At 35.5% G+C, this 13,542-nt stretch overlaps 1 protein-coding gene across 1 annotated transcript in view; it reads left to right on the top strand.

Moving 5' to 3' along the window:
- The first annotated feature begins 276 nt into the window (after positions 1 to 276).
- Positions 277 to 13,542, top strand: part of LOC114097622 (phospholipid-transporting ATPase IB-like) — a 155,435-nt gene continuing 142,169 nt past the window's right edge. The window contains 4 exon segments of the mRNA XM_071611730.1: positions 277 to 333; positions 6,705 to 6,832; positions 10,495 to 10,606; positions 10,956 to 11,121. Coding sequence (XP_071467831.1) covers positions 277 to 333; positions 6,705 to 6,832; positions 10,495 to 10,606; positions 10,956 to 11,121 — 463 coding nt within the window.

A 13,542-nucleotide genomic window follows, 5' to 3' on the forward strand; every position in this document is an offset into this window, starting at 1 on the left:
TAAGAGATAAGAATATATGTGTTTGGTGCTGGAAAAAGTGGATATCCATATATATATAGGAATGACCTATCAACCTACACAAAAGTTCAATCAAAGTGAATCAAAGACTTAATAATTAGATAGGAAAGTTTGCAAATGCTAGAAGAAAATATAGGGCCAACACTTCATCATATAGGTGCAGGCACTGACCTAAATTCAAGAAATAAAATCAAGATAGATAAGTGGGATGGCATCAAGTTTAAAAGTTTCTGTGCAGCAAAGGAAAAAATTAAGAGCATGAAGGAAGAGCCTACAGAATGGAAGAAAATCTCTGCCAGCTTCTCCTCTGACGAGGTATTAATATGCACACTATATAAATAATTCAAAAAACTTAATACCCCAAAACAAAACAAACAGTCCAATTAATAAGTAGGCAAAAGAACTAAAATTACATTCCTCAAAAGAAGAAATTAAAATGTCCAACAAATATACAAAAAATTGAACATTTTTAGCAAAGAGAAATGAAAATTAAAACTACACAAAGATTTCATCTCACTTTATTCAGAATGGCAATTATCAAGAATACAAATAAAAATAAGTACTAGAGAGGATGAGAGAGGAAAGATACACTCATACACTCTTGGTGAGGCTGCAAATTAGTACAACCACTCTGGAAAGTTGTATGGTGATTCCTTAGAAGACTAAGAGTGGAACTATCATATGACCCAGCTATCCCGACTCCTTGGCATTTATCCAAAAGAACTGAAATCAGCAGATAGTAGTGACAAGTCACTTCAGTGTTTATAGCAGCACAATCACAACAGCCAAGTTATGAAAACAGTCCAGATGCCTATTAATATATAGATGAATAAAGAAAATAGGTATATATATATACACAATGAGTTTTACTTCTCCACAAAGAATAATGAAATTGTATCATGCTAAGTGAAATAAGACAGACTCAAAAATTCCATTCTCTCACATGTAAAAGCTAGAGAAAAATAAGAGAAAGAGGGTATCTTTATTAGATATCATAAAGATATAGGGAAGATCAGTGGAGTATAAGAAGGAAATTAAGAGGGAGAGAGGAAGGAAGGGAAAGGGGAGGAAAAGTAAAATGAATTTAACAAAATCACATATGTACATATATAAATATATCACAGGGGAATTTCATTTTTATGTGCATGTAGAAAGCACCAATAATAAATAAATAAATAAACAAATAAAAGGCAGATCCATAGAGTAGAGAGGAAGGAGAATAGGGAAAGGGATGAGGGGAGGAATAAGGGAAGGGAATCAGTCCTGAAATGGAGTAAATCAAACTCCAGGTATATATGATTTTGTCAAAATGAACCCCAATACTATGTGTAACTATAATGCTCTAATAAAAAGACTATATATATGTTAAGAGAAATCAAGAGAATACATACATATACATTTTTTCTTTAAAACAAAAACAAGCTACGGACTTGGAAAAAATATTTGCAAACCACATATCTGACAAATTATTGTTATCTATAATATGTAAATAATCTCAAAATCGAACAAAAATCAAAGCATATAGAAACTAGGTGAAAGACATGAGGAGACATTTAACTAAACAGGATATACAAATGGCAAATAAGTCCATGAAAATATTTTCTATAACATTAGCTAGTCTTTAAGAAAATACGATTGAAACAACAGTGAAATACCCATCAGAACAACCAAAATAAAAAAATAGTTGTGATGTTAAACACTGGTGAGGATGCATAAAACTATACCATTCATTCATTGCTGGTGGGGAATATATAATGGTACAGCTACTTTGGGAAACAATTTCTAAGTTTGATATGGAGTTAGAAATGTACCTAGCATATGACTCAGCAATTGCACTTCCGGGGATTTATCCCAGGGAAATGAAAGCTCACATCCACGAAAAAAGCTATGTACAAATATTTATAGCAGTTTTATCTGCAATAGCCACATGTTCTCTTATATGTGAATGGTTAAACTAATTGTGACACATTGATACTTATTTTTGCATATTGATCTTACCATCAACTTATTAAACTCTCATATTTTTATGATCTTAAAATATAATGTGTAGGCTTTTCTAATAGTCAATTATTTTTCTAAAAGTAGGGTGATCATTTTTTTCATCAGTTTTACGTATTTACACAGTAGAAAGGAGAGTATTAGAATAGAGTTTGAGGTTTTAATGCTTTCTAGAAATTTAACATAAAATTTACCACCTTGTAAATTCTATTACTATTTCCTTTTTTAAAAAAATGTGGAGTCATTTTTGACATTTCCTTTCCAATAAAAATTCCTCATCACTCCCCCCCCCATTTCATTTCATTGCCTAAAAGTCCAGACAATTAAAAATAAATTTCATGTTAATACTGGTGACTTCTTATTTCTTCTGACTAATGAAATTCTATCATTTCATAGTCATGCATGGTAGTTGCTTTCATGCTTTGGTAGATATCCTCTACCATCATGGGGAAGATGCTTTAACTCGAAGATTACTAAGAAACTTTTTCTACAATCCATGTTAAAGTTTTTACTAATTTTTTAGCATCTATCAATGGGATGATAACCCTTTCTAATATAATTCATTAATTGTATGCTTGAGAATCTGTTTTTGAATTTTCGGGAAGTACATGTTTTTCGCTTCTGGGAACTGTTTGTTAATGTTTTTGTTCTTTTTTCTATTGGGATATTTATAGAATTTCTTTATTTTTCATATTTATTCTTTGTCAATTATACATATTACATATGTCTTCTTCTAGTTGTTAACTTGTTCCGAAACATTCTTTAAGGTGTCTCCTGATAAACAGAAATTCATCCCAAAATATTTCAATGTGGGTTTATATCATGTGTATATGCCTCAAAATATTTGTATTACATTTTACATTTGTTTGACATTTGGAAAATTATAACATTTAGAATTAAAAGTCTTTCATTTTAAATAGTTAATTTATCAGCTGTCTTCTTGTATCTTTCAATTCTGTTGACAAGATGGATGACAGTTTGATTCTCTCTCTTTTTTTTCCTTCTTCTTTTTTTTTTTATTGGTTGTTCAAAACATTACAAAGCTCATGACATATCATCTTTCATACATTTGATTCAAGTGAGTTATGAACTCCCATTTTTACCCCAAATACAAATTGCAGAATCACATCAGTTACACATTCACAATTTTTACATAATGCCATATTAGTGACTGTTGTATTCTGCTGCCTTTCCTATCCCCTACTATCCCCCCTCCCCTTCCCTCTCATCTTCCCTCTCTACCTCATCTGCTGTTGTTTAATTATCTCCCTTGTTCCCCCCCCCCTTTCCCCTCACAACCTCTTATATGTAATTTTGTGTAACATTGAGGGTCTCCTACCATTTCCATATGCTTTCCCTTCTCTCTCCCTTTCTCTCCCCCCACTCGTCTCTGTTTAATGTTAATCTTTTCCTCATGCTCTTCCTCCCTGTTCTGTTCTTAGTTGCTCTCTTTATATCAAAGAAGACATTTGGCATTTGTTTTTTAAGGATTGGCTAGCTTCGCTTAGCATAATCTGCTCTAATGCCATCCATTTCCCTGCAAATTCTATGATTTTGTCATTTTTTAGTGCTGCGTAATACTCCATTGTGTATAGATGCCACATTTTTTTTATCCATTCATCTATTGAAGGGCATCTGGGTTGGTTCCACAGTCTAGCTATTGTGAATTGTGCCGCTATGATCATTGATGTGGCAGTATCCCTATAGTACGCTCTTTTAAGATCCTCAGGGAATAGTCCGAGAAGGGCGATAGCTGGGTCAAATGGTGTATCCATTCCCAGCTTTCCCAGGAATCTCCATACTGCTTTCCAAATTGGCCTCACCAATTTGCAGTCCCACCAGTAGTGTACAAGTGTACCCTTTTGCCCACATCCTCGCCAACACTTATTGTTGTTTGACTTCATAATGGCTGCCAATCTTACTGGAGTGAGATGGTATCTTAGGGTGGTTTTGATTTGCATTTCTCTGACTGCTAGAGATGTTGAGCATTTTTTCATGTACTTATTGATTGATTGTATGTCCTCCTCTGTGAAGTGTCTGTTCAGGTCCTTGGCCCATTTGTTGATTGGGTTATTTGTTATCTTATTGTTTAATTTTTTGAGTTCTTTGTATATTCTGGATATTAGGGCTCTATCTGAAGTGTGAGGGGTAAATATTTGTTCCCAGGATGTAGGCTCTCTATTTACCTCTCTTATTGTTTCTCTTGCTGAGAAAAAACTTTTTAGTTTAAGTAAGTCCCATTTGTTTATTCTTGTTATTAACTCTTGGGCTATGGGTGTCCTATTAAGGAATTTGGAGCCCGACCCCACAGTATGTAGATTGTAGCCAACTTTTTCTTCTATCAGACGCAGTGTCTCTGATTTGATATCAAGCTCCTTGATCCATTTTGAGTTAACTTTTGTGCATGGCGAGAGAAAGGGATTCAGTTTCATTTTGTTGCATATGGATTTCCAATTTTCCCAGCACCATTTGTTGAAGATGCTATCCTTCCTCCATTGCATGCTTTTAGCCCCTTTATCAAATATAAGATAGTTGTAGTTTTGTGGATTGGTTTCTGTGTCCTCTATTCTGTACCATTGGTCCACCTTCCTGTTTTGGTACCAGTACCATGCTGTTTTTGTTACTATTGCTTTGTAGTACAGTTTGAACTCTGGTATCGCTATACCTCCAGATTCACACTTCCTGCTTAGCATTGTTTTTGCTATTCTGGGTCTTTTGTTTTTCCATATGAATTTCATGATTGCTTTATCTATTTCTACAAGAAATGCCGTTGGGATTTTGATTGGCATCGCATTAAACCTGTAGAGAACTTTGGGTAATATCGCCATTTTGATGATGTTAGTTCTGCCTATCCATGAACAGGGTACATTTTTCCATCTTCTAAGATCTTTTTCTATCTCTCTCTTTAGGGTTCTGTAGTTTTCATTGTATAAATCTTTCACCTCTTTTGTTAGGTTGATTCCCAAGTATCTTATTTTCTTTGAGGATATTGTGAATGGAGTGGTTTTCCTCATTTACATTTCAGAAGTTTTGTTGCTGATATACAGGAATGCCTTTGATTTATGCGTGTTGATTTTATATCCTGCCACTTTGCTGAATTCATTTATTAACTCTAGCAGTTTCTTTGTAGACCCTTTTGGGTCTGTTAAATATATTATCATGTCATCCGCAAATAGCGATAATTTAAATTCTTCTTTTCCTATTTTTATGTCTTTAATTTCTTTTGTCTGTCTAATTGCTCTGGCTAGTATTTCAAGAACTAAATTGAAAAGAAGTGGTGATAGAGGGCATCCCTGTCTTGTTCCAGATTTAAAGGGAATGCCTTCAGTTTTTCTCCATTTAGGATGATGCTAGCCTGAGGTTTAGCATATATAGCTTTTACCATGTTGAGGTAAGTTCCTGTTATACCTAGTTTTTCTAGTGTTTTGAACATAAAGGGATGCTGTACTTTGTCGAATGCTTTTTCTGCATCTATCGAGATGATCATATGGTTCTTGTCTTTAAGTCTATTGATGTGGTGGATTACATTTATTGATTTCCGTATATTGAACCAGCCTTGCATCCTAGGGATGAATCCTACTTGATCATGATGCACAATTTTTTTGATATGCTTTTGTATTCGATTCGCCAGGATTTTATTGAGTTGATTCTATCTCTTGATGTTGATTTTATTCTTTTCTCTATGGAAGGTTGAGATATTTTGGGGATAAAGTTCAATGATTCTCCAAGTCCTAACTCGGGACCAGAAGTATCATCATCCTCTAGGATCTGTTAGAAATCCAAATTGTGCCACTCAACCTTAGACCCACTAAATAAAAATACTCTGGGGATGAATTCAGCAAACTTTATTTTCATCAGATGTCATAGGATGAATCTGATGCATACAAAAGTTTTGAACCCCTGTTCTATATTCTTGTTATTCAAAATATGATCCATAATTTAGCATTGTTTTAGTTAGCTTTTTGTTGATCAAAAGACCTAACAAGAACCATTTAGAAGAGGAATAGTTTATGTTGGCTCAAGGTTTCAAGAGTTTCAGTTTATGGTCAACCAACTCCATAGTTCCAGGCCCAAGGTAAGGCAAAACATCATGGAGGAAGGGTGGGGCGGAGAAAAAACAGCTCAGGACAGGCAACCAGGAAGCAGAAAGAAGTCTTCTCACAAAGGACAAAACATAAACCCCAAGGCACACACTCCCAGTGACCTACTTCCTTAGCCACACCCTACCTATTGTTATTGCCCTGTTAATTAACATCAGTGGATTAATTCACTGATTAGGTTATAATTCTCATAATCTGATCATTTCACCTCTGAAAATTCTTATGTTGTTTCACATGTGTGTTTTGGGGAGACAACTCATATTTAAACCATAACAAGCATCATCAGCTACATACATAAATGTACCAGACATTATATGGTGTTAGATTATGATGGTTGAACTTTAAAAAGTGAAGTTTTCAGTAGAGAATAAAATTTGACTTTCCACCCATTTCAATTTTATTAAAATTATTTGTAAAATTTCACTTTGTCAAAGTCTTCTAGAAAAGTCTATATTAAAATTTGGTTGGGTATTTTAACATTCTTAGTTGACTTTCATCATCATCTTTTACTAACTATTGGAGACTTGAAGCTTTGCCAGTATATAAAACTTTTATTTTTATTTTTCTCATTCTGTTTTTTAAAAATAGGCATCATTAGAAGTTGCTGGAATAATAAAGGAAGGACAATTGGTAAACCTAGATGGAAAAATTGAATGTGAAGAACCTGATCGTCAGTTTAATAACTTTGTTGGAACCTTGTATTTAAGGGGTAAAAGGTATCATTTTTCTCTTCTCAAGTATTTTTTCTCCCTCTTCTGGAGCACAGTTTGTTGCAGTTTCTGTTCTGTCCACTAATAACATTTGAAAGCATTATACTTATTTACATTTTCCTTGACTTTGAAATACCCTGAAGCTCCTGTGAAAATATTGAAAATAAGGAAACGATACAGCATTTTCTTAATCAGGATACCTGTGTTAGTCAATTTCATGTTACTGTAATAAAATACCTGAAACAATTAACTGTAAAAAAGAAAAAGTTTATTATGGCTCATAGTTCTAGCCCAAGATTGGGTAGACTTTTGGTCTCTGGCAAGGGTGACATATCATGGAGGGAGTGAATGGCAGAGAAAATTGCTTATGTCATGAGCCAGGAAACAGAGAACAAGGTTAGGAAGAGTTAAGTTTCCACTATTGCTTCCATAAGCCTCCAGTGACTTAAAGACTTTCCACCAACCCCCACTTTCTATAGGTTCCAACATCTCCCAATAGCACCACCCTGAGGATCAAGGCTTTAACACGTGGTCATTTGGGGAACATTATTCATATTTAAACAATAGCAACCAATAAATGCTATGGATAGAGAAATCAACTCCAAGTTATCTTTGACTATAAGCACTGAGCATTATCACATGGAGTAAATCAGTGAGAAGAACATGGTTTTGAAAGTGACCAAGGATAAGCCAAATGGACTTGGTTTGATCATAACGGAGAGGTCTTCTTTACTGTTGCTCCAGGCCTATGCACTTCGTAGACTTTTTAGGAACATATTTTATATGGCGGGTCAATCTAGTGCCGGAGGTAAGGAGGACAAGTAAATATAGCAGGCTGAACCTGTTTTCTGTGCTCTGAATTACCCCATGCAATCCCTTCTATAGGTTACTAAATTGATACACAGGCATTGGTCTACAAAACGTTCTCGGACAATTTTTTTTTTAAGCTGATTTTTTTTTATTATTTCTTACATGACAATAGTGGAGTACATTACATTCATAATTTTTTTGCATTACAATTCTTAATACACCTTTATACCACAATTTATCAAATCTCTGTTTGTATATATGATATGTTGACATCAAATTCACATCTTCATACATGAATTTTGTATAATGATGATCGTCTTTTTCCACTATCCCCTTCTCCCTCCCTTTCCTTCCCACCCCTATTCCCTATCTAGAGGTAATTTTCACCCATGCTGTCCCTCCCTACCCCACTTTGAGTCACCCCCCCCCATATCAGAGAAAACATTCAGCATTTTTTTGGGATTGGCTAACTTCACTTAGCATAATCTTCTCTAATGCCATTCATTTCCCCGCAAATGCCATGATCTTATTCATTTTTAGTGCAGAGTAATATTCCATTGTGTATAAATGCCACATTTTTTTTATCCATTCATCCACTGAAGGACATCTAGGTTGGCTCCACAGTTTAGCTATTGTGAATTGTGCTGCTATAAACATTGATGTGGCTGTGTCACTGTAGTATGCTGTTTTTAGGTCCCTTGGGTATAGTGCAAGAAGAGGAATAGCTGGGTCAAATGGTGGTTCCATTCCCAGCTTATCAGTAAGGAATCTCCATACTGCTTTCCAAATTGGCTGCACTAATTTGCACTCCCACCAGCAATGTATGAGTGTACCTTTTTTCCCCACATCCTTGCCAATTCCTGTTGTTGTTTGTCTTCATAATGGCTGCCATTCTTACTTGGGTGAGATGATATATTAGAGTAGTTTTGATTTGTATTTCTCTGATTGCTAGAGATGATGAGTATTTTTTCGTGTATTTGTTGAATGATTGTATATCCTCCTCTGAGAAGTGTCTGTTCAGGTCTCAGGCCCATTTATTGATTGGATTATTTGCTTTTTTTGGTGCTTATCTTGTTGAGCTCTTTATATACCCTAGATATTAGAGCTCTGTCTGATGTGTGAGGGGTAAAAATTTGTTCCCAGGATGTAGGCTCTCTGTTCACCTCACAGATTATTTCTTTTGCTGAGAAGAAACTTTTTAGTTTGCATCCATCCCATTAGTTGATGCTTGGTTTTAATTCTTGCGCTATAGGAGTCTTATTAAGGAAGTTGGGGCCTAACCCCACATGATGAAGATTAGGGCCTACTTTTTCTTCTATTAGATGCAGAGTCTCTGGTTTAATTCCTAGGTCCTTGACCCATTTTGAGTTAACTTTTGTGCATGGTGAGAAATGGGGATTCAGTTTCATTTTGTTGCATATGGATTTCCAGGTTTCCGCAGTACCATTTGTTGAAGATGCTATTCTTTCTCCAGTGCATGCTTTCAGCACCTTTGTCTAATATAAGATAGTTGTAATTTTGTGGGTTAGTCTCTGTGTCCTCTATTCTGTACCATTGGTCTACCAACCTGTTTTGGTGCCAGTACCTTGCTCTTTTTGTTACTATTTCTCTGTAGTATAGTTTAAGGTCTAGTATAGTGATACCACCTGTTTCATTCTTCCTGCTTAGAATTGCTTTAGCTGTTCTGGGTCTGTTATTTTTCCAAATTTTATAAGCACTCTAGGCATAAGAGATAGTCTCTATCTAAAATTTATGATCATCATGACTTTGGAATGGTGAGCGGTAGACACCAAAGAAAAATTATTTTCATGCTCTTTTAGAAATAGGTGACTATATAAAGAAACATCTATTTTATTGTCATTTGCTTCCAGAGTTGAAGTTGCCAAAAAGAAATATATGTAAGGTGGAGGCTGGTTTTAAATTCTGTGTCACTGAAGCCAGATATCAGTCAAGAACAATTTAGAGGAAGGAAAGTTTGTTGGGGGTTTATGGTTTCAAAGGCCTCAGTTCAAATATGGCCAACTCCATTGCTTGGGGCCTAAGGTGAAGCTGTGCATCACAGGGTGAGGTCCTAGGGCAGGAAAGCATCTCAGTTCATGGCATGGTCAGGAAGGGGAGAGAGAGAGAGAGAGAAAGAGAGAGAGAGAGAGAGAGAGAGAGAGACCGACCACAGGGAAGATGAGCCCTTTTGGGGTACACCTTCAGTGACCCACCTTCTCCAACTGTAAAGGATCACCTGTGGAGAAAACCTGTGAGGAGGAGCACAAAAGAACAGACAGACACAGCAGACAGACAGGAGGAGCAGAGAGGAGTGAAGTGGTGAAGAAGAAGTGCAGAAGTGAACTCAAAGAACACATACCTCCTGTTACCATGACTATGTTCTAATTAGTGTTTCTTTAACCCGAGTGCCAGCTAACTGAGATAAGGTCCAGGTTAATACAAACACAGAGCCCCTTCTCTCCAAGGACATGGTTAAGGAAACCAGGTAGTGCCTGCATAATTGTCTTATTACCTCACAGGGAGGAGGCTGGGCATTCCAATCCTGGGAATCAGGGCTCCAGTTACTCCCTGGGAGTTTGCTCACTGGGGGAATGCTCCCCTGTCTATTTCCATGGTCAGAATACCTACATCCAACCATACCCCACCCAACAACAGTTACTACCCAGTCTATTCAAATTCAGATGGATCAGGCTACAATTCTCATGATCCAATAATTTCACCTCTGAACATTCCTGCATTAACATAGGAGCTTTGGGGGAACACCTTCTATCCAAACCATAACAAGGCCTATGCTTTTTTATCACACTGTGAGAAAAGGACTTCTTTGGTACTTTATAAATGTTCTTTCTTATTTTTAGTCCTATTTCAGTTGGTCCTGACCAGATGTTGCTGAGAGGTACACAGCTGAAAAATACACAGTGGATCATTGGTGTAGTCATTTACACTGGATTTGAAACCAAATTGATGCAGGTAAAATAGTCTGTGATGACAAATTTTCTGATTCTGGATGTTTCCTTCTGATTATATTAAGTGAGGGAGTTTAGTATATATCTTTTGAATTCAGGAGGCTCATTCCTCTTTATTACTCTGAAATTTAAAGGCAGGTTCATATTATACCTCTCATTTTAGATATTTCTTCAGCTTTTCAAAATTATTTCTTACCAGATATTTATTACCAAATTGCAATTATCTTGTTTTTACAGTACAATTCTGTATGTGTGTGTATGTTTGTGTTTGTGTATGTGTGTGTATTTTGTTCTTTGGATATATGTGCATGTGTGCATGCTGTGTGAACATGAATAAATGTGCTATTGTGCAGAATTCCGTCAAATCACCTCTCAAGAGATCACAGGTTGAGAAAGTAACCAACATGCAGATCCTCATTTTGTTGCTACTACTCTTTGTGATATCTGCAGTGAGCTGTGTGGGAGCCACAATTTGGAACAAAATGTACCTGGAAAACATTTGGTACATGGGAATTAGTGGTAAGTGTTTAAGAGTTCAAGAAGCTGCCACTTTGGGAAGTTATGCTTTTAAAATAGGGACTTTAAAGACTTGTTTCCCTGCTTTTGTTTAAAAGGGAGGATACTTATTCTAACAATTTTGGCTGGTGTCATTTTTTTTTTTTTTTTTGAGAAAGTGATTGTAAATTAGTACTAGAAACAATGTTCCCTTCTTAAAAATTTTAAATCTTTATTTATTTTTTAAAGCTTTACTTTTAATTGAGAAATAATTGCCTTTATATATGCAGTGCAATATGATTTTTGATATGTATACATTGTAGAATAATGTAATTAAGCTAACTTTTATATCCTTAACCTCACATACTATTTTCTTATTCTGAAAACATTTAAAAGCTTCTCTTTTGGCAATTTTCAAATACACAGTGCATTAGTATTAATGATAGTCATCACTGTACAATCAATATCTAGAACTTGTTTCTCCTGTTTAACTGAAACTTTATACTCTTTAACACAGACCTCCATTATGTCATTCTCCCTATCTCCCAGACCCTGGAAACCACCATTCTACTCTCTATGTCAATGACTGACATTTTAGATTCTAAACATAAGAGTGCTGCAGTATTTGCCCTTTTGTGATTGACTTATTTCACTTAACACAATAGCCTTCAATTTCATCAATGTTTTTACAAATGACAATATTGCTTTATATTTTAAGGCCAAATAGTATTTCTCCTGTGCGGGGTGTGTGTGTGTGTGTGTGTGTGTGTGTGTGTGTGTGTGTGTGTGTGTCTCATATTTTCTTTATCAATTCTTTGCTTGAAGGACACTTAGGTTGATGCTGTACCCTGGCTTTTGTAACTCTACTGCAAAAAACGCAAGAGTGCCTTATCTCTTTCACACATTAATTCCTTTCCTTTGAATATATACCCAGTGGAGGAACTGTTTGATCATATGATAGCTCTAGTTTTAATATTTTGAGGAAACACCATAGTATTTTCCAAAATGGTTGTGCTGATTTACATACCCCCTAATGGTGTACAAGGGTTCCCTTTTCTATCATTCCTTGATACTACTTGCTATTCTTTTATAAAAGTCATTCTACCAGATGTAGTATGCAAACTCATTGTGGTTTTAATTTACATTTTCCTGATCATTAGTGATATTGAGCATTTTTTCACATACTTATGTCTTCTTTTGAGAAATGTCTGTTTATGGCCTTTGTCCATTTTTTAATTGGGTTGCTTTCTTGCTGTTGGGTTTTTGAATTCTCTATATATTGTCAATATTAGTCAATTATGGGACATATGGCTTAAGATTGTTTAAAAATTATTATGACAATTACACATAGTTATGGCATTCCAAAATACAGGAGAGAGACAGGACTCAGGGAAGAAGCACAAGAATGTGAGCCAGACACACAAGGGTCCAAGTCTTTAGCTCTAACACTTGGTGACTATAAGAATTTTGATGAGGCTTTTCCTTCACTAGGCCTTGCTTCCCTCATTTGAAATTGGGAATGATACCTACCTCATCAGGTTAATACAGTTTTGTGTGTGATGTACATTGATGAGAAAATGAGGACAGTGGGCATTGAATGGGGGGGGGATTCATTTATTAAATCAATTTGCTGTAAGTAAAGTATTTTTAAAATTTTTAAATTTGTTCTTTTTAGTTATACATGACAGTAGAATGTATTTTGACATATCATACATACATGGAGTACTCATGCTTGTGGTTGTACATGATGTGGAGTTACACTGGTCATGTATTCATATATGAACATAGGAAAAGCGCGTCTGATTCGTTCTACAGTCTTAAAATGAACTAGTATATGGCATTAAAAGTTCAGCATTTTTAAAAATTAATGTATTTCTATGTTTCAGAGTAAAGCATTATATACTTTCTGGCTTTTATAATCTGTCTTTGAGGATCTTGAACTATTTTAACCTCCCTTATGTAGACCTGTTTGGGAGCATTTTAGGAATAAATAAACTGTTATAATCTCTGTAGATAGCATCAAAACCTGAGACAGGTTTATTCTTATGCCATGGGGATTTCCAGATGTTCCCTGTCCAGTTTTGCTTTTCAGTGTTGTAGATTTTAGATTACTTTCAAAAGGCAATCTGGATTTAAATTTCCTTCTTCAATTTGCTCTAACACAAGAGTGTTAATATTATCTGTATTAGTCAGCTTTCCATTACTGTAATGGAAAGCTGACTAATACAGATAATTTAGTGGTTCCAGTTGGCTTTGTTGTTTTAAGGTAGCATTTCATGGTAGAGCAAAGCTGCTTACATTCAGAGACAGGGAGCAAAGAGATGATGGAGGGGACTAGGGGTCCCACAGTTCCCCTTGGAGGTATGTATCCAATGACCTAAGAACTTCCTGTCAGTACCCCCCACCTTTAATGTTTCCACCATTAACCAAAAAGTTCACCCTTAG

This window comes from Marmota flaviventris, chromosome 4 (assembly GCF_047511675.1).
Source record: "Marmota flaviventris isolate mMarFla1 chromosome 4, mMarFla1.hap1, whole genome shotgun sequence".
Classification (NCBI taxonomy): Eukaryota; Metazoa; Chordata; class Mammalia; order Rodentia; family Sciuridae; genus Marmota; species Marmota flaviventris.